We start from the raw sequence: 25,907 nt of genomic DNA on the forward strand, positions 1-25,907 counted from the left end.
GCTGGGTCTACCCAAGGGGTTTCCAGACATGTTCTTCCCGTCTCAGCAAGCACAGATTCATCCCTCCATCCTGTCTTTCCCTGGTCAGAGTTGGAGATTCAGGTCCTGCTTCAGCAAAATGCTTCATTGTGGCTCCAAGGTTTAATGGGAGCTGAAGCACCTACTTCTGTTGCCTTCAGTGGTAGTTGGCACCTGAGACTCTTTCAAAAAATGAAGCCTGGGGGGAGAACTGTTCAGTGCCTGCTTTGATTTTGCTCATGGTGCTTAAGTGCTGTCTCAGTGTGTGGTGGTTGTGTGGAAGGTGGGGAGGGTCGACCCTCCCCACACCTGGACAAGGACCTTACCCATTGGTGGGTGGGCAAGAGTTAAAGCAAGTCCCAGGTTTGGGCTGTGGCAGTGGGAGCACGTTGGTGCCCCAGGTTTGACATGAGGGCAACACGGTGGGGCTGTGCAGCCCTGTGATGCTTAACTGGGGAGAGATTCTCATGCTGTGCCCCAGAGGATAAGAAATTCCCAAAGACAAAGGCAGTTGTCATCTGGTTCGTTGCTCTGTGTGTGTGTCTATGTGTAGACTCTGAATTTGGAGGAGAAGGAAAAAGTATTTGATTAATGTTTTTGCCCACGGCTGCTTTGCTGGTACAGTTTGTGTTTGTGTCTCCTGCTCCCAGTACCCGCTCAGCGCTGTGGTGTAAACTCACTGGCTGGGACACCAACACCAGGGCTGCCTTTGGCCCCAGCTCAGCCATCCCATCTGCTCTGCCAGCATCTTCCCAAAGGTCACCTTGGAGGTGGCTCCTTCCAGCTCCTGATGGAGAGGGGGCTGCACGCAGAGGCTGAGCCACACGCTGCCAGCCCTGCAGCCTCCAGCAGTGCAGAGCCAGTCTTGGAGGCATCTGGGAAGGGCTTTCAACACATCCACACAACCCATGAACCTCTGGCTGCCAAGAGGAAAGGATGGCTGCTCCCAGCCTGGCCCAGTAATCATCCCTTGCTCTGCTCCCCTTGCTGGGCTCCATCTTCTGCAGTGCAGTGAGGGCTGATCCCTGCTGAAGCTTTCACCCGCCTGAAGAAACGATCACGCTGCCTGCTTTTCTCTTTATTTCCCTTGACTAGCTTTGCGTGGTTTATACCCTCTTTAGAGCTGATTTCAATTCCTTAGCCTCATGCAACAAGCGCCACAGGCAAGAGTTTGAATTCTCAAATGCTTTGGTTTTACTGGAAACATTGCAAAAACAAGATTGGGTTGAATTTTTCTCTGAATAGGAGGTGATTGCACTCCCCAGTTCTGCCCACGGGGAGGGCAGAGGAGGAGGTGGCCACAGGCCTGTCTGTTTGTCCTGGGGATAAAGGAGGGACCAGGCACGCTGCCTCCCTGCTGAGCACTGTGTGCCTGCAAAGATAATGCTTTGCTTCAAAAGGGCCTTTCTGATCGGTGGTGCTCTGACCTGAGACTTTCCCATAAACCCAAGGTGGCCAGAGGGCAGGTTTTGGCTGCTGCTCTGCCCTGGATCCCACCCTGCCCAGGGCAGTGAGGGGCAGGCAGCCAGCTGGGATGGACAGGCTCTCCTGCAGCACCCCCAGCCTTTTCTCTGCTCCCCACCAAGTGTTTTCCTTTGCAGCTCAACAGCAAAAATACATTTTTCCTTTTTTATTTTTTTTTTTCATTTAGGTATTTAATGGGAGTAATTTTTCCTACAAAAAGGTTTGTCTCTCCTCTCCTGTGTTCCTCCCCCCGCCCCCATCCCTCTCCCTTTCCAAATCCCACCACAGAGGTATCATTTGTTCCCAGTCACTGGGCATCTGGTGGAGTCAAGAGGAATAATCCCCAGTGTGGGGGAGTGGGAGGAGGAGCAGCAGGGAGGTGAGCACCAGGTGGGCATCACAGCATCCTTCCTTCCCTCCATCCCTGCCGAGGGTGCCAGCATGGGAGAGCTCCCACGGAGCCTCCCTGAGCTAGATGGGACTGTGGGGCACTGGGAAGGCTTGTGTGCTGCTCCCACGCAGATCTGTGCTCCGTGCCTCAGTTTCCCTGCAGGAAAACAGGCTTCTCCCCCCACCCCCTCCCCGGGGCCGTGCTGAGTTGGGCACAATAGCAAACCTCCACGTTATGATTCTGGGGGTGGAAAGCAGCATTACTCAGAGCTGGGATTGCTAATAATGCACTAAATATAGCGCTTCCCATCTCCAGGGTACTTTCTGAAGTCTTAACTCAGGAGCTCTAACCCCCTCTGGAGAAAAGGGGCCAGGGCAGGGGCTGGCATTGCTGCGTGGGCAGGACGATGATCCCTGTGGATGCTTCTGCCTGGAGGTGCTTCCTGTCGTGATGGAAGGAGTGGGCAGGGGGTCAGTCCCTCCTGGGCTTGCCCAGCTTGAGGGGCACAGGGGCAGCAGGCCAAGGCCCCAGGGCAGGTGGGCAGTGAGGGACAGGCTCCTGCAGCCTCTCGGTGATGGTGGGAAGCACCTGCTTCTCCCACTTGCCCTGCAAGAGAGTTTGACACCATGAGACCCAGTCAGGTTTTTGGGTACCTGGAGGTTTCCATGTTTCTTCCTACTTGTAAAAAAGGAAATTATCTTTAATATTTGCAGTGTTTTTAGCCTCAACCAGGATGTTTTCTGATGAGACAGTACTAATTATTTGTATTGCAGAAGCCACCTACGCATCCTCTTAGCAGCACAGGCATCTGCTGTGCACCACTTTGCACAAACCCACCTCACTTAGGGAGTTTCCACCCCAAAAAGTGTTACCCACCAAATCAGATGGAGACAAATCCAATCAGGGAGTCCCACTGACCCACCGTGCTCTCAGCCCAGCCCAGCAACCCTGCTCTTTACCAGATATTGGTAGGAAGGTTAGCTGGAGATGACATTTGCAGTGCTCCAGTGTGGATGTTCATGTGCAGCTGCTGCAAAACAGGAGGGACACAGCAGCCTGGACAAGGTGCCACGGGGCAGAGCCAGGGAAGGGCTGTCACAGCCATATGGGCTCAGGGTGACCACAGCCAGGACCAAACCCCCAGCTCCATGCATTGCATGGGGGCACCTTGTCTTAAGGATGCTCCCTGCAAGGACCAGTCTGCTGGAATCAGTGCCAAGGGCTGAGCCCATTGGGCAGGATCTAGCTCAGATGTGACTTGTTGGTCCAGATTAGTGGCCGGGAGAGATGCAGGCAGGGGCTGTGAGGGTGAAGGGGGATCAGCCTGGGCTGAGCTGTGGTTCAGTGATGCTCTGGTTTGGCTGCCGGCTGCGCGTTCATGCGCAAACATCAGCGAGAGGCTGAGCAGGAGAAGGGAGGTCTGGAGAGGAGAGGTAGAGCCATGAGTCATCTGCAGGGAGCTGAGAGTTGAATTTATGTTTTCAGATTAAATTGCTTTTCAAGTGAAACAGGGCAGAACCCTCACCAGCACCAGGAAAACCCTGGAGGTAGATGGAGGGTGATGGGGAGACGCTCCCAAAGCACATGGGGAGTGACCAGAGAGGGAGGAAATGTCCAGTTTTGGGCACCTCAATTCAAGAGAGATATTGAGGTGCTTGAGTGAGTACAGAGGAGGGCAAGGAAGCTGGTGAAGGGCCTAGAGAAAAAAAAATCTTCTGAAGAATGCTTGAAGGAGCTGGGAATGTTTAATTTGAGGAAGAGGAGGCTGAGGGGAGACGTCATCAGTCTCTACAACTACCTGAAAGGTAGAGGTTGGTGCTGGTCTCTTTTCATGGGTAATTAGTGACAGAACAAGAGGGAATGGCTTCAAGCTGCAACAGGACAGGTTTAGACTGGACATTAGGAACATTTTTTTCACAGAAAGAGTGGTCAGACACTGGAATAGGCTGCCCAGGGAGGTGGTTGAGTCACCATCCCTGGATGTGTTAAAGGGTCATTTGGATGTGGTGTTGGTGGATGTGGTTTAGGGGAGAACTTTGTAGAGTAGAATGATGGTTGAACTCAGTGATCCCAAGGGTCTTTTCCAACCTGAATAGTTCTATGATAGGGGAGCACAGAGAAATTACTGGTTTGCTGTAACCTTATGGTTTAAGAGAGCAGTTCAGCATGTTTGAGGTGTACCTGCTCCAGGGGTTAGCCCTGACCCTGAGCCTGTCTGCTGCAAAGTCCTGCCATGCCAACACATCCTAACCCATTCTGCTCACACCTGACCTGCTTTTGGGGTAGATGAAAGGCATTTGGAGTGTCTGGGTAGCTGTTGTTTTCAGTGCTTTGAGTGGAAATCAGAACACAGGGAGTTCTCTGAGTCCTTGCAGGTGCAGAGGACTTGGGGACGGCGACATCCCCGCAGCCACTCACAAATGTTACCTTGAGATTTTGTTCAATAATTAACAGTTCTCAGTCCTTCCAGAAATCTTGTCAGGTTTGGGATCACTGAACTGCAAGAACACAAGCTTAATTAGAAGCTGGCACTTTTCTCTTGGCAGAAACAGTGTGGAACAAATGAGATGCCTTAAAATCGGCCTCGCTCTGAAAACACGGGTGGAGCAAGAGGAGCAGCTCAGCTCCTTCACCCTCCCTGAGAGGCTTGTGACCCATTTTGTGCTGGCATTGGCTCTGCTCCATTCGAGTCTCTTCCTGGACACTCCCCAGACTCCTCTGAAATCAAGAGAGCTGTCTGGGCTGTAATTTAGAGGCTTAATTCACAACTCTGCTGCTGCACCAAAATTCTGTGCCACTTTGGTCCCTGCAGCAGGGCTCTGCATGGCTGGGGGGTGCTGGGTCTCTGGCTCCAGGGAACTGGAAAGGTTTTTTTGCCCCCTCCAGAGAAGATTTTGCTGAAGGCATTTTACTAGGGCAGAGCACTGCTGGTCTTCTCTGCTCAGCATCCTCTGGCACTGCAGTGGGTAACACTGGATCCAGGCATAGCTTCTCATGTAAGTGTATTACACTGATAAGTGGTGCTGGGAGCTGATGGTGATATGGACCACCCATGGTTTTAAATCATCATAACCATCACTGCTGGGCCTGGTTTTTCTGTAAAGACCTCATGGCCCTTTATCCTTCAGGTTGTTCTGGATCACCACGTTTGGAGGCTGCACAGATGCTGCACCTAATGAGCTCACTCTGCTGGGACCTGATGTGATTTGCCAAGATCCTAAAAACCACCTCGTGTTTCTCCTGGCTTCTGGAGCTAGTCCTGCTTTAACACTCAGCGAGAGCAGCCTCAGAATCACTTTATGCAAATGCATCTCCTAATTGCGTCTGGCCCAACACATCCACAGCAGCCCAATCCATATTGTTTTAAGCACCAGGTTTGTGCTGGGCTCAGTGTCCTGCTGACACCAGGGTTTCCTGGGCAGCTCCAGCTTCTTGCCCTGAGCCCGCCAGGTTCAACCCCATCCTGAGCACTGGAGACTGACCCATCTCACCAGGGTCACCCTGCTGTGTGGCTCTGCCAAGCTGATTTTTACCTATGGGTGGGAGTTTTGGTGTGAAGCTTTGGCATGAAGCTCTGGCTGTGCAGCTGTACCTACCGGGAACCGGACAGCCGAGGATTTGTTGCAGTGCACCGAGATGGGGGCAAAGCTGTAGAGGGATTTCAGCACATCCCTGTTGAACATGTTCCAGGGGATGGAGGAAAACTGCTGCGGGACGGAGACCTGCGGGCACATGCAGACCTCCTCGTCGTTGAACCTGGGGCAGGAGAAACATCACGCTGAAACACAGTCCCCTTTCTGTGCTGGATGTGTCTAATTCCTCCCTGCCTAAAGCTCACCCTAGCACAGCTCCTAAGTCAGTTCTAGGAGCAGGAAGAGCCTGGCACAGCTGGTACCTGCTGGGGAAGATTTGGGACCAGCTGGACTGCCCGTGGGTAGGACCCTCTGTGCACGGTCAGCATCTTGCCCCTGTCATCACGGGTGAATGTGCTGCAGCCAGCTTCCCTGGCAGGGATGCTGGGCTTCTGCCTTGGGTTATGAGAAGTGTTTTGCACTTGGCCATATCCTGACTCTTGCAGGTAAGTTCCTCCCTAGGAATGCTTTCCCTTTCCTGGTGGTTCTCACTACACAGCCGTTCTTTAGAGCCTTGGCTTGGGCTGCCAGCTCTGGGGCAGGGAGGTCAGGACTTTGCTCCAGCACACAGCCACACGTCCTGAAACCTACACTGCCTGAGTGCCCCACAAACCCACAGCACAGCCAGCACCTCAAACTCCACTTTTTTCAACTTTTTTCCAGTGTAACTAGAAAAGGGCTCTGCAGTGGTCCCTCTCCCCTCAGCACTGCTCTGTACCTGTTCACGAGGTTGAAGTATCGGTGCAGGTAGCCAGGATCCACGGCACTTTTGCACAGTTCCAGCTCTGTCTGGGGGTAGTAGTGCACGTAGTTCACACACATCTCTTCCAGGAGGCCAAGCCCACCCTGTGGCACAGACACAAACTTGGTAGCAGGGCCCACCTCTGTCCTGCCAGGGCTGCTCAAGCCACAGGGAGGGCAAGAGGGGCACAAAGCTCACACCTGGATGTGCACCTATGCACATGTGCACACACACACGTATAGATATGTATATGCACCCTGTCAGGTACATGGCCTGGGCCTCACTCTGTTCATCTGCCCCTCCAACCTTTACACAATACCAGAGTTTCAGGCTAGATCGTGTGGTTTACATCAAAATGCAGATTTCCTATAATCCCTCTGCTATATTTAGCTCTGTCTCTGTTGATGGTACCTCTGACAGGCTCTTTTTTCTTGCTGCCTATGTAAGAAAATAACATGCACTGTCAAAAAATGCCACTTCTCCTTAATTACAATTAATCCCCAATGGAACAGTTTGTGATGGGAATTAGAGTGACACATAAGACTCCTCAATTAGCACCTTGACATCCCTGCTGCATGCAGCAGAGCCATGGGGGTTGGCTGCTTTACCACCCTCCCCCTGGTTTCTGGCTGTGATTCAGCCCGGGTTGAGGCAGGTGCCCATTTTGGGGGTGCCCCCAGCCCCAGGGTGTGAGCCCACCCCAGTTCTGGGCAGGCAGGGCTGTGCTGGGTCCCACACTCACCACAGTGACATTGCTCCGGTCCTCCGTGTTGTAGGTGCAAGTTGTGATCAGCTCGTCGCCCTGGGAGGGTGTGAACAGACAGGTGTAGCTGTGAGGGTGCAGTTTCCCCTCCCCTCTCAGTAAATTTGAGGATCAGGGAGTTTAGAATGAAGCAGATCTCTGCTCCCTGTAGTGGTGCCAGCCCGTGGACACCCTGTTTCTCCACCAGCCATGGGAGCATTTACAAAACCTGCACCCCATGAGATGATTCCCTAGGGTTGCATCCTAGGGATGGTGTTTCCTGCTTTTCTCACTTTTTAAGCATTTTTGCAGGGCTGAAGCACCTGAAAAACATGCACTTAGGCAATAATTTGAATCACCAAACCTGTACCCAACTTGATGGCACAAGTGTCCCTCCCTACCCCAGTCTGTGCCATGGGGATGCCCTGGAGCACAGCCCTGTCTGGGGTTTCAATGGGTGCTGAGGTGTCTTGAGCAGCCTCCTGAGGCCTGATGGCTCCCATCAGTGCCCTCTGCTTTGCACCATTAAAGCCCCAGGCCATGCTCAGCCTCTGTTTTACCACCCACTCCCACCACTTTCTCTGCCAAATCTCTTCCTCTCCTTCTACCAAGTAAGGGAGGGGGCATCTCGAGTGTGTGCATGGTTTGCCCTCACCCCCTGAAGAGCCTCCCCCTGATAGAGGAAGCCCAGTTAAATTAGATGCTTAATTTAGCTCCCAGCTTGGTTTGGTTGCCCACACATTGGTTTTGTGCCACGTTAGATGAGCCTTGGTGTCCCCAAGGCATCTGCATGGGGGTGGCAGATATGACCTGGGGATCACAGGGAGCGTGTCCTCCTTGCAGCCCCCTGGGAGATCCCAGATGGCAACAGGAGGTGCCAGCAAATCCCACGGGACACAGCTGCTGGTGGAGGGGATGAGGTGGTGTAAAGGAATTGAAGGTCTCCAGGCTGTGGGGTTGGGGGGAAGGTCTTTGTGCTGTTTGGAAGCCACCAAGATTCCTGGAGCCACTCACCGGAAAAACTGCAACCACCTCCTTCAGCATGCGGATCTCCTGGGAGGGAAGGAAAAAGCAAGGCTGTGGTCCTGTGCCCAGCGCAGCCCTAGAATGGACATCCCAGCCCCCCACAGACCCCTGTACCTGGAAGTGAGGGCTGTAGTGACCGTCGGCGTTCACGACCTGCCGCTCTCTCCCATCCCGGGCCAGCACCGTCACCACTTTCCTTCCCGTCAGGTGAGTGTGGAGCTGGGAGGCGAAGATGCGGATGCCGGCAGCAGGCAGAGCCTGAGGGGAGGATGGCTAAGGCCCCCGAGCCCAACCCCACTCCTCTCCCCTCCTGCACATCCCCTCCCGTGTGCTCAGGACCAGCCGTCCCTGCGCTGGTTGTCACACGGGGCTTTAGGGGACCGATGTGCCCTTGGGGCAGTGCAGAAGTGAGGTCCCCCCAGAGGGACAGAAGCTCAATCCACTGCCAAACCCGATCTGTGCACTGCCCCGGCTCAGCAGGAGCAGCTGCTTGTTTCCTTGCATTCATTAGTGGTGGCCCAAATGATTCCTTTTGGGTGGGCCCTACAAAAAAACATCCACTAAGACTTCCCTGAGGGCAAGGTGGGCATTTGGAAACCATTCTGAGGAGAGCTCCTTGGAAGCAGAGGCCGATCTTTCCATCTCTGGGGGGGAAAGCACCGCCAGCTCAGTGGTGAATTTTATGGGAATGGTACCCCAGGGAGCCGGAGCAGATGGCTCCTCAGGAGAGCTGCTTCGAGAGGGATTCAGCACATCCCAACCAGCTGCTCCCTGTTTGTTGTGCGTGGCAGATTTTTCTTCCCAGCGCAGCCTCATGGTGAGAGGGTTGGGGAGTTCAACACTGGGAATTGGAAGCCTAGAGCTCAGCGCTGCAGAACTGCTGCCTCGGAGGAGCCACGTGCAACCTTTCTTTTCTGACAGGGAGCAGGGATGGAGAGGATGGGCACTCACCTGCTGGGTGCATTTGTCAGTGCAAGGCCCCCGAGCCCAACCCCACTCCTCTCCCCTCCTGCACATCCCCTCCCGTGTGCTCAGGACCAGCCGTCCCTGCGCTGGTTGTCACACGGGGCTTTAGGGGACCGATGTGCCCTTGGGGCAGTGCAGAAGTGAGGTCCCCCCAGAGGGACAGAAGCTCAATCCACTGCCAAACCCGATCTGTGCACTGCCCCGGCTCAGCAGGAGCAGCTGCTTGTTTCCTTGCATTCATTAGTGGTGGCCCAAATGATTCCTTTTGGGTGGGCCCTACAAAAAAACATCCACTAAGACTTCCCTGAGGGCAAGGTGGGCATTTGGAAACCATTCTGAGGAGAGCTCCTTGGAAGCAGAGGCCGATCTTTCCATCTCTGGGGGGGAAAGCACCGCCAGCTCAGTAGTGAATTTTATGGGAATGGTACCCCAGGGAGCCGGAGCAGATGGCTCCTCAGGAGAGCTGCTTCGAGAGGGATTCAGCACATCCCAACCAGCTGCTCCCTGTTTGTTGTGCGTGGCAGATTTTTCTTCCCAGCGCAGCCTCATGGTGAGAGGGTTGGGGAGTTCAACACTGGGAATTGGAAGCCCAGAGCTCAGCGCTGTAGAACTGCTGCCTCGGAGGAGCCACGTGCAACCTTTCTTTTCTGACAGGGAGCAGGGATGGAGAGGATGGGCACTCACCTGCTGGGTGCATTTGTCAGTGCAGTACCCTGTGAGGATGAAAGCCTCCTCTCCCGGGGGAATGGCCATCACCGGCGTGTAGACCAAGCCCAGCTCCATGATGCCGGCGTCGTAGCGGCGCAGGGTGGGTGTGTGGTAGAGGCGGATGCCCGAGGAGTCACGGCGACCTGGTGGGTGGGAGAGCCAGGCTGCAAGTCACCACGGGAGAAGTGACAGCTGCCAGGACAAGGTCAGGCGTGAAAAACGCCGCTGTGCTGCAGTGAGGAGGCACCAGCCTCTTGCTTGCAGCTTTCTTCAGGTGCGGTTCTTCTTTGGCTTGAAATCCTGTCTGTTCTCATGCAGGTCTTAACTGAGTGACCCCAGACACATGTCTGGTCCCATTGCTACCAGGAGGGCAAGGTGGGGAGTACCTTTTGCCCAAAGCAAAAGGACAGATCATGAGGTGCTTCGGAGAACTCCCTCAAAAATATGGTCCATTGCATCTTCTTTCACTGATACATCCAAAGAACTAAGGCTGTGCTCTGTTTAGGGCCTGGCAGGAGGACACATGCCCATGGAGCAAGTGCTCCTTGCCCATGATGTGCCCTGTGCTGACCATGGGGCAGGTGGAGGCAGCAACAAGCTCTGCTGAGATGCAAAGCCAAGCTCAGGCTCCCATTTGCCACCCAGCTTTGTGAGCAAAGGAAAATAGCAGGTTCAATAGGTCAAGGGGGGTTCAGGCTGGCTTTGAACCCCCTGTCTCTGTGGCTGGGGTGGGAGTCTACCCAGGGATAAGAATAACAGGGGAGGCCCTATTGGTTAACACACAGAAGCAGATAGATTGTGAAGGCTGACAGCTTTGTATTTATAGATGTGTTTCTTCTCTGGTTGCTGAATGTGCTATGACTGATGTACGGTACATATGCTCTGGTCTCCTAAAAATATACTTGGGTAGTCAAGAAGCTACTTGTTTTTATGTAAATGAAGAGACTGGGTTGTTTAGATTTTTTTTTTTTTTTTTTTTTTTTTTTTTTTTTAAGTAAGATGTGTCTCCTGACAATGTTATTGAAGCAGAAGTACCAGTAACACAACATCTAAATTCCCCCATCCCCAGCCAGGCTTCTGCTTTCTCTTTGGCACCAGTGCTGCTCTTGGCTCTAAACACAGACCCACCACCTTGCAAAGAAATTGGGGGAGGGGGGTATTCTGTGACAGCCCAAATAAATAACAGTATTGCCTTGGACCCTGGCCCTGCAGGAACGATGAGCAGGAGTGGCTTTGTGCCTGGGGGGGCTGTGGGCTCAGGTTCCCTCCCCTGAGCACCCCTCCCCACAGCTGGGCATGCACAAGGATGGGGTCCAGGCTCTGGAGAGGATGACTTCCTGAGACTAGAATGGCAGCAGCATGGTGGGAATTTCATCTATTCCTCCCCTTACCACAGATCTGGACCATGAGGTCTCCAGAAATTTGCAAAAAGAGCTGTCATTTTGGCAAAGTTTTCTTCTCTTTAAAGCTCAGGGTGGCAGTTGCTGGCATTCACCCAGCTCTCCTGCCACTGTCTCGCTGGGAAGACACCAGGCATCACCTCCTGCCCACTCACCTTCAAACACCAGGGGATTGTGGTAATGAATCTCCAGCCGCAAATACCTGGAGGACCCCGGGCCACCAAAGGCAACACCTGCTTCTTCAGGGTAATAGAAAGCCTGGAAGCAAAGGGAAGGTGTTAGGGGAGTGGTGGGCCTGGGTGATCCCAGCAGGGACCAGGTTTGGGGCAGCCTGTGTGGGGCAATCCCAAGGTGGGAAAGGGAAGGGTTGGGAGGCAGCAGGAAAGCATCTGGGAGCAAAGCTTTTACCCAGGTCAGGGGGTCCCATCTTGTACCCACCTGTGCTCCCATGGCCCAGGCTGCAAGCACGTGCCTGCAGTACTTGAGCCTCTCTGGCTTCATCTTGGATTCGCAGGGCCCATTGTAGTGGGGGAAGCTGTCAAACTCAGGACTGCACTGGAAGACTTCCATGTGGTGGACCAGGGCCTCGTTGCCCGCCGTGATCACTGGCTCATACTGCAAAGCAACATCCAAGAATGAGGACACATTAAGACCATCTGCTGAGAGTCCATCCCTGGGAGCTGCTCTCTGTGCAGGCTTCACGAGGAGCCCAAAGCAGGTATGTCTGCTACTGACCGGGATACAGGTTCTGCTGTGTGGTGGGGAGGGAAGGTTGCTCTGAGCATGAGGCACCAAGGGCCAAGAGCCCTTGGTTGGCTTTGAGACCAACCCAGAGCCTGCCAGAACCCATAGAGAAGTATCTTCTCCCTTCTCCAGCAACAGCTGCACCTGATCAGCAGAAGATCTTGGTCTACTTTGTGATGACCAAGTTCTCTGCCAGTTTTGCAAGGCTGAGGTGACCCTGGGGAATTTGTTTTTTCCTAAAGAAGATCTTGGCCACATTGGGGCAGCTCAGCCTGCAGATATTGGGTCTTGTTTCTAGTCAGCAGCTGCTTGGAGCACAGGGAGGAGGATCTGGGGTAGGAAGAGTGACTCCAAGCAGGCCTGAGGAGCAGCTCTAGCTGCAAGCGCCAGCTGCAGCAGCGGGAAGGTAGCGGGAGTTACGCACTTTTTACTTACACACAGATGATTCATTTCACACCATCTGTTAGCGAGAAAATCCTCCTTCTGAGCTTTCCTTTGCAGCGCCGTCTCTCCCCTGTAAATCACCCAGCCCTCCCTTCAGCTCGTGTGTCAGGTTTTCCCCCTCTCCCTGGCGTGGTTTTGCCTCTGGCTGTGCCAGGTCCTGTGCGGAGCTACCTCCGCGCCCACCAGGGCGACGCTCTCCCGGCAGCTCGTGATGATCATGATCTTAAAGATCTTTTCCAACCAGAATGATTTGGAGTGATTCTGACATGTAGATATGGTGCTTTGGGATATGGTTTAGCCCTGGACTCGGCAGAGTTGGGTTAGTGGTTGGACTCAATGATCTTAAGGGTCTTTTCCAGCCAGAACGATCCTGCAGTGTTGGGTGGGTGGGTGCTGTGCCTGCCTCCTCCAGCACTTGGCTGCCTGCAGGTTTCTGCCTCTCCTTTGAGGAACATGCCCCAGGCATTTGCAACACACCTGGGCAATGCACACAAGTTGTGTTTACATCCATAACCCTTTTTTTTTTTTTTTTTAATATGCCTAATCTTTTAGAAGCCAGTTCAGATCGTGCCTCACTTTGCCCTGTTCTCTCCAGTGCTGTTCCTTTGTTCCCTGTGCTTGTATATCCCCTGTGGATTGCTGTGTGCCATAATCCTGCCACATCTGTCCCTGATGGCTACAGCTCTGCCTTCTGCAGGGGGTCAGCTCTATAAGGTGGTTGGTCTGAGCCCTGCCCCGGTACTTGCTCAATGTGCCAGGTGGAAAGGCACCACCCTGCCACCTCCTGCTGAGAAACTTCTGACTTTGATTTCTCTCGGAGACATGAGGATGCTACTGGGTGGTGGGATGGCTCTGGGAGATGTTTTGGTACCATGTTGGGGAAGATGTATGGGTCTGAAAGCTTCCCTTCAAAAGTGCAGGCAAGAGGTGGACTTTGCAGAGTGGCTGAGTGTGAGTGGGGCTGCTGACCTGCTCCAGGGAGGGCAACAAACCCCTTCGCCTGCCTCTTACCCCAATGATGTGATGTTTGAGGAAGATGTCTGGGAGTTTTGTCATGTAACACCAGTAGGTTGTCTTTTTGCTGGGAACTACAATGTCAGGGGCTGTTATCTCCGTGGTCTCCACGTTGCTGGGCAGTTCAGGAATGGTGATGTTGGGCTTTAGCAGCTGCACCCTCTGCAGCCCCCTGTGGATGGCAGAGATGTTGATGGCTTGGAGAGAACGGACAGGTTTCTGCAGGATCCCATAGATGAGGTGCACAGTGCCATCCTGAAGTGAGAAAAAAGTATATCAGGTAGTTTTTAATGCAGGAATGTGAACTGCATGGACTATTAGCACCACTATTGGTGGCATAAATCCAGAAATGGGCCTTTTGACCCATCCCTAGATAAAAAACCACCTCGACTTCACCAGTAGCTCACTTTACTGTGCTTTCTCAGAAAGACTGTAGATTTGAGGGCATTTATTTGGCTGACATGATCAGAGAGTTCCCTACCAGTTGGCAGAGTCTGAAAACTTTTTCCTAGATGGCATCAGGTCCATCACAGTAACATCTCCTCTCTGCTCTTCCAGAGCCCTTTGTCTCTCCTGGGCTCCAGGCTGGGACAACCATCTCATGGAGGAGCAGTGGATGCAGACACACAGAGACTTCACCAAGCCACAAACAAGCAGCTCTATTTGCCATCCCTTCTCACCAGCCCCTGCCAAAACCCTCTGTTGTGGTTTGGGGACAACATGACAACAAAGGAACAGCCACGTGGCTGCTCACTCACCTCACCCCACACACACACACACTCTGGGATGAGGAGGACAAAGCTCATGGGTTGAGATAAAGGACAAGGAGGGTTTTTCACTGATTAAGGTCCTGGGCAAAATAGACTCAACTTGAGGAAAAAATAATAATTTAAATTCACACTAATCACACACACACAGGACACAGACACACCCAGAGCAGGGCTTGCATATGTTACCCCCAGCCCTCCCTTCTTCCCAGCCCTAAATCCCTTTGTTCCTGGTTTCTCTCCTTCCCCCCAGCAGCACAGGGGGATGGGGATGGGGTTTAGAGTCAGTTGACAGGCTGGTGGTTCCTGCTGCTCCTTCCTCCTCAGGGAGAAGGATTCCTTACACTCCTGCCCTGCTTCCCCACGGGGTCCCTCCCACCAGGTCTGGAGCTGCTCCAGCCTGCCCACAGAGTCCTGGTTCCTCTGGGAACAAACTCCCCTTGTGCCAGGGTCTTCCAGAGCTGTGCAATCAGAGTCCACAGGCAGCAAATCCACTGGCCGCAAAATCCAAGCCCACTGGCCAAGGTCACCCCTCCTGGAGCCTTCAGGGAATGTCCCACCACGTTCCTCCAGGAGTGCAGGGGCACAGCTGCCATCTCACCATGGGTTGCAGGGAAACTTCTCCTTGGGCACCTTCTGCCCCTTCCTGCTCATCAACCCCCAGCACAGCTCTTGTCCTCCTGCACAGCTCTTCTCCCTCAAGTGCCTCTCTGCTCAGGTATTATAGCTGTTCTTTTGTATGTTAGTCCCTGAGGCACATCTATTGTCCCTCTAACGGACCTTTGGCTGGGTTTTGGAAGCAGAGGGAGCCACTCCTGTGGCCCTTTCCCTGCTACCAAAACACCCCACCAAACCAGAACACCCTCCTCTTTGCCTCCTGTTGAACACCAACACCTCTTTGTAACACCCCAAACACTTGGCTCCAGCCTGCAAACCAGAGTGATGCAAGAGGGTATTTATATAGACCTAACACATGCTGCACAGGAGTGGATTATGCAAACGAGCTAAAATCTACACTTTCTAGAGGTTTATAAGGGGTTGTGAATAGATCGTGCCAAACATGACTCATGTCCCATGGCTGACAACTGTAGCACACTTCCTTCCTGCCCCAGACACCATAAACACCTGATGCTGTTCCCAGAACAAAACACAGGAGGATTGAGCATGCAGGTTAGGGTTTGAAGTGCTGGGACAGGGCTGAGGTGATGCCATACCTCTATAAGGTAGTCCCTGGGGTCACAGGTGCTGAAGGGTCTTCTGAGGAGGAGGTAGAACCCCTCGGGAGCTCTCCGAGACCCGAGGAACTGGTAGTCCTGCTGGGAGTCCATGTGGAGCTGCCCCTCTTCATCACTCCAAGCATCCTGTGGGAGGAAGAGCACCCCACTCAGTCCGAGGAGCCCACGAGAGGAACCTCCAGTGCTCATTACGTCCTCCTCCTGTTCACCTTTCAGTTGGTTTACCCTCCACCACCCAGAGGAGGAGGAAGCCTGAGTTTTGGTTGCCCCATGCCCCACACCAGCAGCCCATGGGCAGAGCACATGGGTGGGCAGAGGCAGAACTGTGAAATATGTCACCCAGCATTAATGTGCTGCAGAAAGACCTTTACAAGTCGAGGTGTGACTGGGGGAAAGGAAGCAGGGGGAAGGAAGCCTGCAGGGACACATGATGGTGCTGCATTGGTCTGTGCTGTGTTCAGGGTATATTTGGCTGATGGGACATTCAGGGGGGTTGGTGGTGATGTGCTCTCCAAGACCCTTGCCACAAACCAGCTGCTTCCAATTTCAGATCAGACCCTTGCTGGGCTGTAGTGTCAGCTCTAGGAAGCACTGCCCATCTTCAGCATCCTTAATTTGTTGTGACCAGATCGTTCTGCCAGCCCAGCAAGGCCTCCCCAAAACTGCTCCCTGTTGATGCCAGTGACAAAGCCACACCAAGTAGCAAAACAGTCCTGTGCTTAAGGATTTGAAGGTTTGGAGTATAAAATCCTGCAGCAATTTCAATTTGAACAGTGTTGTTTTCATAATCTTCTGCATCTCCCGTTGTTACCTTTTGTTTACTGGGAAAAGGCACCTAAGAACTACTTCAGTGTACACACACAGTGGCATGAGATCTCTTATCTTGGGGTGAAAAAAACAGAAGGAAAAAAATAAAGCATCTTGGCATCATTTCAGCTAGAAGCATAGAGTGGTATTTCGAGAACATATTGTCCTTAGAGGGGGAGAGTGAAATCAGCTACATGAAGTTAGCGTGACATTTGTTTTCATAGGAGTGTGCTGTGCAAATTAATCTCGTAGTACATGGGGGGTTCAGCACATTTGGATCTTTTTAACAGCTGACATGGTTCTCCAGAGGAAAGGCTGCTGGGAGAGCAAAAAACAGGACTGTAGAGATTTATAGAAATCTCCTTGCAGGGTGTTGTTCAGCCCCAAGTGAAAGAGAAAGCCCAAATGCTGCCCGGTGTTTAATTCAGGGCTGTTTGCCTTTCAGTGAGCACATGAAGGCAGATTAGAAATGATCCTTTATGCTTTTTTAACATGATGCTGTGAAACACTGTAGCACTCGGGCCACCACACATCCTGAATGGCTGGTAATTAGCAAGAAAACAGTACAGATAATAAGGTCTCCTTTTCATCCTTTCATTACACTGCAGTTCACATCGCGGCCGATTGTGAGAGAATGTATTTAATGGTTAATTTGAAGTAAGCAGAGATGTAAAATTTAACTTACTGGAAAGCCTCACACAGGGAAAAATGTGAGTTGCTTTCTGCAACCAAGTGGACCACAATAAGGTGGTGGTTGTTGTGTGTCCCCCCCTCATCTGCTACCACCAGGCATTCAAATATCACCCAAATACATCTGCAGGTTTGATTTGGGCTCAGGCCACACTGCTGGCAGGCAGCTGCCAGGTTGTGTTCCTGTGTCCTGTTGATCTCAGTGATAGCATCAAATGTGGCCACAGCTGGGTTACTGGTGCTGGCAGGAACAGGCTTCCTGGCTGGTAACTTTTGCTCTCTCTCAAAGTCATTAACAGGAGCTGTGGTTTGTTTTTAACATGACCAGCAGCAGCACACAAGTGACTCAAGTTGGTGATGGGTCCTGCATGTGTGTGGGTGTGAGCTGGGCTGTCCAACCTCCCCCTGGAGGTTCTGCTTCCACTCAGCCTTTCTGATGTGCTGCTGTTTTTATGCTTTTCCCTGTGGGTTTAAGGTCCTACACCAAACCCATTGTGCAGACCCGATCTGTGGGTCCCTCTGGGATACAAACCCTCAAGCCCTTTTGGACCCCTCTTCCACTGGAGCTGGTCCTTGGACCAGCCCCACTCTTTCAATCCGTGACCAGATTCACCCGCAGGGAGGCAACCCCAAAAGCAGCCATGCAAACACATGAGCAACTCACCCCAAAGTAGGAATTGTGCCCATCACTCCAGAGCACAGCCAGGTCTGCATTCTCAAACTCGCCTCTGTCCGACATCCCGAAGAGGAGCCCAAACTGCAGGTTCCTGATGAGGAGCTGGAAATGCACAATTTGCTCAGGATAGCTGACATTCCAGGAGAGCTCGAGCAGCCCCTGGGGATCCAGGGGCACCTTATAGGGAAAATCACTCTTGCGGGGTGCTGAGCCCTGCAGGACCACCACCAAGATGACCAGGAACACGGCGATCATGGTGAAGTACATGGATGCCACCTCCCGCAGCCTGAAGCTGGGGCAGGGCTTGCTCCCCAAGCTCTGCATGCTGGGCGGGACAGCACCACGCCTGGTTGTGCCCATTTATGTGCTGGCCCTCCTGGGCAAGCTGGGTAAGTGATGGTCTTTAATTGCATTTGGTTGTTGGGAAATTGGATTGTTGTATTGACCACCCCCCACCCCCCCCACCTTCTGGCCAAACACTTGTCATTTGCTTTCTCCCCTTAATTGGCTCTAATTGCACATGGACATTATCAATAGCAATTGAATTTGACTGGGCTGATGTTATTCACTCTTAAATCTTCCTTAGCAGCTGGAAAGGGCTGTTTATGTGCAAGCTGTCCCTGCATGGACATGCTTGGAGTGCCTCTCACCCAGCTCTGCTCTCCCAGGAGCAATCCCAGCCACAGCTCCCCGTGGCTCCCAGGCTGGGAACACTTGTCACCCAAAATGTGGCCAAACTGGGCAACTGCCACGCTGGTTTGGCTCCCATCGGAGGTCCTGCCTGCCTGGGCCTTTGGAGATGTTAAATATTTGTTATTTCTTTGCTTTTGTAGCAGCTGGGACTTTGGCACCAGTTCAAAGATACCTTTTGTCTCCTTCCCTCTTCTCATTTGTTTGAAGTCCGATGTGTTCTCTTTCGGTTATTAACTTTTCTGCCTTAATTGGAATGATAATGAACTGCCTTGAGCTCTTGGATCCACACATACTGCCTTGCTTTAGTCTTGGAGTTTGTGCTCTTGTTTTATTAATGCTGGCTCATGTGACAAGTGATGTTCTCAGGTACCTTCTGTGCGGAGTCCCCTCCGGTCCCCTCTGGGTCTTGGGTTTCATTCATGGTCCTTGCAGCAATGTCACGGGGGCAGATCCAGGTTTCCCAGCCTGTGTAATGAGAGGAAATAGATTCAGCTCAGTGCCCGGGTGTTTTAATGACTCATCAATGTGTGCATCTCCACGTTAAATTCGATGAGGTTTTACTGTCCTAAGACACAAAACCATTACCCGGGAACGCAGCAATTGATCGGGAAGTGTCTCTCCTTGTCGGGTGACCTGCTGGTTAGAGGTTTTGGTCTCTCGTTCCACTTTATCAGGCAAAAGGCCAGAGCAGGGAGGAAGACAGAGAGCTGAGCTCTCCCAGTTGAGCACATCCCTCTGCCCCATCTGGCACCCTGTGGGAGCAGGGCCCCAGGGTACAGCCCAGGTCCCACATCAGCTGCTGCTGGTGTCAGGTTTAAAAGCCCATGTCAGGGCAGCTTAACATGCAGGAGAATGGGGAAGCTCCCACCCTGCCAGCTCTCAGGGCTGTGCTCACAAGAGGTGTGGACTGAACCCCCTTGGGCTGGGCTTGCATGTCCACAGCTCAACCCATCTGCATCTCCACTCATCTCTCAGAAGGAGGGGGCAGCATCCCTCCCTTTGCCTCAGGCTCCCGGGCAGGTTCCTGGATGTGCTGTGCTCTGAGATCCTTGTCTGGAATCATCAGATGGATATCTCTTGTCCTCCAGCCCTGGCCACCTGGGTAGACATCTGGTTGTTTTACAAAATCCCCTGGGAACAGATTTTTGCCTTGCTTCATTTCTAGCCTCCTCTGAGCACAGATTCACCCACTTTTCCTCTCTTGACTTTATTTCCTCATCATTAGGGGAAAGAAGCTGAGCTGCCAGCACAGCAGGAAGGCAAAGGATCCTCCCTGGGGAGTGGGATAGGGTCCTTAGCTAAGGAGTTCTCCCTCCATCTATTGCAGATAAACCTCCAGGTTGCTGGCATGTGCATGTGGAACTCCCGAGCTTGCCTGTACAGAAGGGATTTGTGGTGGAACAGCATAACATAGGCAGGTCAGCTTGAAAACAGCTGAACTTCGCAGATAAGCAGTGCAAATTTATTTAAAGAGAGAAAAAAAAATAAAAATTATGTAGATATCTCTCTCTCTCTCCCCCTTCAGTTCTCCCCACCCGTTGCTCATAAATCCCGGCGAGGAGGACCCAGCTTTCCGCTCAGTGCTCCGGGTGTTTATTTTAAGACTTCAATGAGATGTAGAAATGCCCGTTTTCCTGCCTCCCAACCTCGCAGCTCCCGGGACTGTGGCGGAGCAGCTTCCCCACCTCCAGCCCCTTCCCTCCAGCAGAGCAGAGGTTTTCTGCCCACCCACCAGCTGGCTCCGTTGTGCTGGCACAGGGACCATCCTGTGCTGGAGACAAGGCTCAGATGTCCCCACACCCTGCCCTGCTGCAGGCAGACCCTGCCAACCCCCCCCTGGAGGAGAGCTCAGAGTGCAGTGATGCCCAGGGAAGACATGGAACGTGCCTTCAGCCCCTGGAGAAGGGTCTCTTGAGGGAGCAGTGCCCAGATGTGTCCCCAGGCCCAGCAGCAGCAGTAAGCCCCAGCCTGGTGCTGCTGGCCCCATCTCCTGCAGAGCTGCACATCCAGACCTTCCTGGGGACGTGCTAAAGCTACCGTGGCCTTTCACTGCCACTGACAAGCCCGGATGCAAAGCCAGCCCTAAAGGGAGATAAGCTCTGTTTTCCAGAGCCCTGCAAGCAGCAGTGCCTGACATTTGTGACAGGGAGCTGGGGGGAGCAGCTGCCTTGGTCGGCAGGGGCTGCGTGCCTGGAACAAGGGCTGACTGTACAGGTAAGTAGGTTTAAACCAAATTGATGCAGCACATGAGGGGCTGCAGCAGGCAGCACCCCCCAGCTATAATCCATTGCCTCACTAACATAAATGGAAATTCAATTTGGGTGAGGGCAGGGAGGGAAGGGAAGCTCAGTGCCTGCTCCACAGGAGCAGCTCTCCTTCCCTCGGGGGCTCTGATGTTCCAGCCCCTCCGTGGCCAGCCAGCACCAGCATCTGATGTGCCTCAGGGATGGGGTCAGGCAGGGTCTGGCTCAGGCTGGGCATGGTGCAGCATGAGAAGGGGGAAGAGAAAGCTGGCACGTGGGGGGGGATGCTCCACTGGATAGGCAGTTGTGTGGGGTCCCACTGGCCCCCTGGTCAATACTTTGTGTGATTTCCCTGGCCAGACCCATCCTTCACACCAGAGTCACAGTCTGGACCAGCCCTGTGGTTCACAGGAACTGTCTGACATACTGACAGGGACAGGAGAATTGTTTATCATCCTTTTAAAAGGATGGCTGTGTTCACTCCTGTTCCCATAACAAATAAGGAGGGGTCTGCAGGCTGCTCATTGGTTTCTCATGCACTGAGAGGGTGCTGGGGCTGCAAATCTGAGTTTGCCCAAGTTAGGGAAAGGAGAGCAGCCTTTGCTCTTTGGGAAGTGCTGCCTTGCCAGGCAGCCAGACCCCTTCCCACCAGGCTGCTTGTGCAGCTCAGCATCCCAGAGAAATTCCCTCCCCAGTGCTGCTGCAGCTGAGCCACCTAATGTGATCTAGTGCCTGTGCATGCTATATTAGGGTTACCATGGATATGGTGCCACAAACACGGGGCTGTGGCTTTGTTATATAAACAGGAGAGATTGCCACAAGCACCCAAAATGTCTGAAAAGGGCAGGAGGAGAAAAAAGTGTTCTCTGGGTTGGATTGTAAAGGTCTGTGCGATCCAGTGGATAGTGCCAGTGGGAGGTGAGAAAGGTTTGTGTGAGCTTTGAGAAGTGGAGCCTGAAGGAGTGGTGGTCTTGGACTTGGTAACTCTGGAGACTCCCTCTGATCTTCAACAGGATCTTTCTGAAATGATCCCAGGAGTGTTGCTAGCTAGGCTGCTCCCTGCCCCTGCTCCTGCCCAAGAGCTCCCTGCAGACCCTGGTGAAGAGTGCATCATTCTTCATGCTCAAGATCATCCTCATGGAGCTTCACGCAGATCTTGGCCCCCTGGTTTCTGCCATGCACAAGGAGATCCTGCTGCTTGCAGCTGGTGGGAACCAGGACTGGTGATGGTGGTGGAGATGGGCAGTCATCAGCTCTGCCAGAACTGCCCACACCTGAGCCTGCTCTCAGGAAGACCAGCCAGCTGATCTTACACCATCTCAGGTACAGAAAGTCCCTTGTAGGGTTTGAGGAATCATGTAATTTAAAGAGGAAAAAAAACCAACCAAACTAGAAATGGAGGTGGGATGTAAGGGAGACAGAGACATCAGAGTGGCTAAAATTGTATTGCACTCCCACTCCCCTGCCAATAAAAACACCATAAATAAAGTGGCTTTGCAATAACCATCTCCATGCAGTGTAGCAGAGATTCACATGTCCCTGCAAAAGATGCCCAAGCAGGATAAACCCTGCTCTAGCCTTGTTCTGCAAGAGAGCCCTGACAAGCTCACTTCAGTCCTACCATGGGCATGGCTTTTCTCTTCCCAGCAGTTGTTACCCCAGGCTCCCAGTTTCCATCCCTGCTTCAGATCCCTTGTGGCCTTTCAGATGCCCTTCACTGTGGGACAACCATTCACCCACTTGTTTTCTCTTCTGCTGCTCTCCCTGTGAGCCCAAGCAGACATCTTTCCATGCTTCATTTTCTGACATGTGGTGGAGAATATCAAACTCAGTAAGAGCAGACCAGCTTTATAATTTAGATCCACAGCAAATCCAGTTTTTGCTGTTCAGCTGCAGGTCACCCTGCATTAGCTGTTATCTCTGATTTAGCAGGACCCATCATATCTTTCATGAAGTGAACCCTTGAGTCTCTGGAGCAGTGGGAAACAGGAGTTCCTTGATTTGGTAGGAAACAACAGCATACGGAGCTGAAATCTGGGGCACAGGCCCAGGGGAAAGACTGTCTGCCATGTGAATTTTCAGGGGGGTGGGCTGGTGCTGAGCCCTTCAGCATGGGGCTCTGCTCTTTGATGCCAGCCTTTATTGTTGCTTTTCCTCTAGCTGTTGCCTTCTGGCACTAAGCTGCTTCCTGAAGATTACACAGCAAGCCAGGATGAACATCAAGAGGAGCCAATCCAGGCAAGAACACAGGGCCAAAAGAACCTGAGGAGTTTGAAGATGGAGCCTTATCAGCTTAACAAAAGGGTTGGCACATTAAATGAGCACAAGCTGCAGGCCCTGCATGCTTAAGGTTTGTAACAGACAAGTCAGCAGAAGGTCTAAGAAAGGTAGAAATAGTGAATAAATATGATTTCCTTCAGAAAACTCAACATGGCTTCTGTCTGGGGAGTGCTTGCCCTGCAAAACTCTTGACAATCTTAAAGGGGTCAATAAGCTTGCAGGGGAAGATATTTCCAGGAGATAGGGTCTCTTTGGCTTTCCAAGGCTGGAGCAGAAGGCTCTGCTCTTCCCACCATGGTCCAGATGCCTATGGATTATTCCCCCAGCTCCTCCCATGGACCCTTGACACTCATGCCTCTGGGCTGAGGACTGCCCTGTGTAGAGACCCATGAGGGAGCCCATTCTGAGCATCCTTAAACTCATCCCTGCCTCCCTAAGCCCTTCCTTTGGTTGGCATTTCCAGCAGGAGCAGAGGCTGGGCAGGATCACATTCCAGCAAGTCTGGCACATCATGTTGGGTGCAGAGGCATGAGCTGATGGGTGTGAGGTGACATGATGTGCCAGGCAAGTCCTGGCACAAGTAGGGTTGGTAGGGCTGGGGATGTTTAAGTGTGGGACACACAGACTTGTGGCCCTGGGTAATTGATCTCTTTGGGTGAGAAACACTTACTTAAGAAGCAGTTTCTTGCTATTTTTGCTTTGTTAACTGTTTTAAGCAGGTGCACCCCTCAGCACTCTGAGGTTTTCACCTTCAAGGGCAGAAGCCTCTTGGAGTAATACGTGGCAGCCCTGGCCTCAAGGAGAGAAGGCACCTGCACAACCACGGGGAAGCAGCAGAGCAAAGGGCCTGGCATGTCCCTGGGGACCAGCTGGCACCAGGAGCAGGTAAAGCTCCTCCTGCAAAGCTGCACACACGGGGTCCTATGTACTGCTGGGGAACTTAAGGCAAAAAATCAAATGCCACAGAGCAGCAAAGGAAAGGGCCCTGCCCTTAGGAATGGAAAAAGGGTCTTTGGCAGGTGATGATAAAGTCTGCACCGGCTGCTGCATCCAAACCTGCTCCCAGGGGCTGTGATGGGCAGGAGGTGTGTGGCCTGTGCCTGCAAAATGTGTGTGGGAGGTTGATCAGAGCCCTAACACTCTGTGCCCTTGTTAGACTGTGATCTTTTAGTGATAGTAAGTGCCCTTTGCTACTCGATTTCAGATGGTTTGAGTGGGGGTTTTTTGCCTCTCTGAGGGGCCATGCACTCAATCTGTGTCATGTTCACCAAACTGCAGTTGCTGGAAGAGGCTTGAATCCAGAAATGGCACCACTATCCCCCAGGCTTTACAGTGAGAATAACCCTGTGGCAGTGGTGGAGGAAAGCAGGTAATTATAACCTGAACACTCTACTTAAAACCTACAGATGATTTGGCACCTGGCTGCTTGTCTGTTTATCCCACAAGCTTGGCAGGCACAGGACACTTCCCAAACAGCAAGAGGGGTTGATAAAAGTTGTGGCTGGCCAGCTGCCACCTCCTGGGGCCATGGGCTGGCTCCCAAAGGGCAGGTGCTAATGAACACTCTCCTTCTGTAAAAATCTGTGTTGCAAAGTCTAGGGGATGATGGCTTTTTGCACTCTGTGTTTGTACAGCCCCTAGCATGACAGGACCGAGCTGACAGTGGAGTTCTTACACACCCCTGCAATATAGAAATGTGTTTTTAAAACCTTTCTCTCCTTTATAGTTAGCTGATCTTCACAAAATTGCTCTTAGAGTAAGTGGACCTTGTGTTAGTCCAGAAAACAAGCTCTAGACTTTATCAAGGCAGCCCAAGTGTTTGTAAAGTCCTTGTTATAACACTGGTTCTTTTCTTGCCTCTATCCTGGGCTCAGGTTAGTGGAGAATTGCTGTGACATACTCACTGGGAACCAAGGAGGCTGTTTATTGCAGCACAGGAGTCCAGGCATAGCACCTGAAGTAAAATGGCCCAAGCCAAGAACTTCTGTTGTTCATATTTCTGAAAAAAGATACAATGATAAGTTGCTAGACAATGACATTTGACTCTTAAAAGTAATAAACAGCTAAAATGAGTTGTTGTGTTTTTTATTCCTAGCATAGCTTTTCAACATCTTTTGCACATAGACCAAGCACCCTTGAAGCAAAACTGAACAGCAACCATGACACAGACAGTTCAGTACTAACCAATACAGCCTGTAATCATTAAATATTAATAGTCTTAAGGAGACTCTCTGAAGATAAACTGTATTTTGCCCCTTGCTTTCATGTCTTGCCACCAGGCTGGGTGAGTTGTCTTTCAGTTCTCTTGCACAGGCATTTGCAACTGCATGCAAAGTGTGCTGAAATTACTGGCAGTAATTAGTTTATTTAGAGAGCAATTAATTAAATGCAACTGTTTCCCCCTCTATAGATTAAAGGAGGGCTCTAAGTGATACCATCTTAAAAAAGAGCAGATGTACTATAAAAGGACCAGAGACTAATTCTCATCAGTCAACCAGGGCAGAACAACTATCAATGGGCTACAACTGCCAAAGAGAAAAATTAAATTAGCTCTCAGGAATAACTTTGGGACTGCAAAGGCCAAGCTGGGACACTTTGTGCTTCCCTATCACACCAGCCTGGGGAGGGGGGATGACCTCCCTGCATGGTTGTGAAGGCCTTTCTGTGCTGGTGCCTCTGCACGTTGCCCACCTGTTGCAGGGGTTACGGTGACTTCAATCACCAGGTTTTACCCCCAGGTTCTGTGATCAAATGCTGCTTGTTTTTCAGCCCTGGGACGTGAGGATCACCCTGACACTAAGGAAGCCTCGTGCATCACCAGTGCTGGTGCCCAGCAGCTTCAGAGGGAGCTGTGGGGGAGGACTTCTGAAGGAGCTGAGGCTGGGCACAGGTTTGGGAAGAGGAGATGCTCCTTTCCTCAGGGCTGGCTGTCACCAGAAGCAAACAGCAAAAAAACCTCAGTGCAGCTCCTGGTAAACACAGAGCGGGATAAAGTCACAACACACATAAAATGTCCCAGGACAATCCTGGGGCTGAACAGGGGGGGACATGGGGGGTTTGCCTTGGGTCCCAGGGGCACCTGCAGGGGCTGGGCTGCTTTCCCTGCACCAGCAGCAGGGATGGAGGCTCCCTCGGGCAAACTGAGGTGTTCCCAGCTCCTTGGGGGATGGCAGGGATGCTGGGGGGGGGTTGGTGATGGGTGACCTGGCTCCACGAGGTGATGAC

General features: G+C 52.3%; 1 protein-coding gene across 1 annotated transcript; it reads right to left on the minus strand.

The window, feature by feature from the left end:
• Positions 1-2,344: 2,344 nt before the first annotated feature.
• DBH (dopamine beta-hydroxylase (dopamine beta-monooxygenase)) lies at positions 2,345-17,826 on the minus strand. The gene is made up of 12 exons (XM_009998860.1): positions 17,455-17,826; positions 15,273-15,419; positions 13,289-13,546; positions 11,528-11,704; positions 11,245-11,347; positions 9,666-9,832; positions 8,130-8,273; positions 8,004-8,042; positions 6,990-7,049; positions 6,224-6,351; positions 5,470-5,629; positions 2,345-2,479 (listed from the first exon to the last, which is right to left on the minus strand). Exons 1-12 carry the CDS (start codon positions 17,824-17,826, stop codon positions 2,345-2,347), a joined length of 1,890 nt encoding a protein of 629 aa, XP_009997162.1.
• Positions 17,827-25,907: the final 8,081 nt, after the last annotated feature.

This window comes from Chaetura pelagica, unplaced genomic scaffold (genome assembly GCF_000747805.2).
Source record: "Chaetura pelagica isolate M959 unplaced genomic scaffold, ChaPel_1.0 scaffold405, whole genome shotgun sequence".
Taxonomy (NCBI): domain Eukaryota; kingdom Metazoa; phylum Chordata; class Aves; order Apodiformes; family Apodidae; genus Chaetura; species Chaetura pelagica.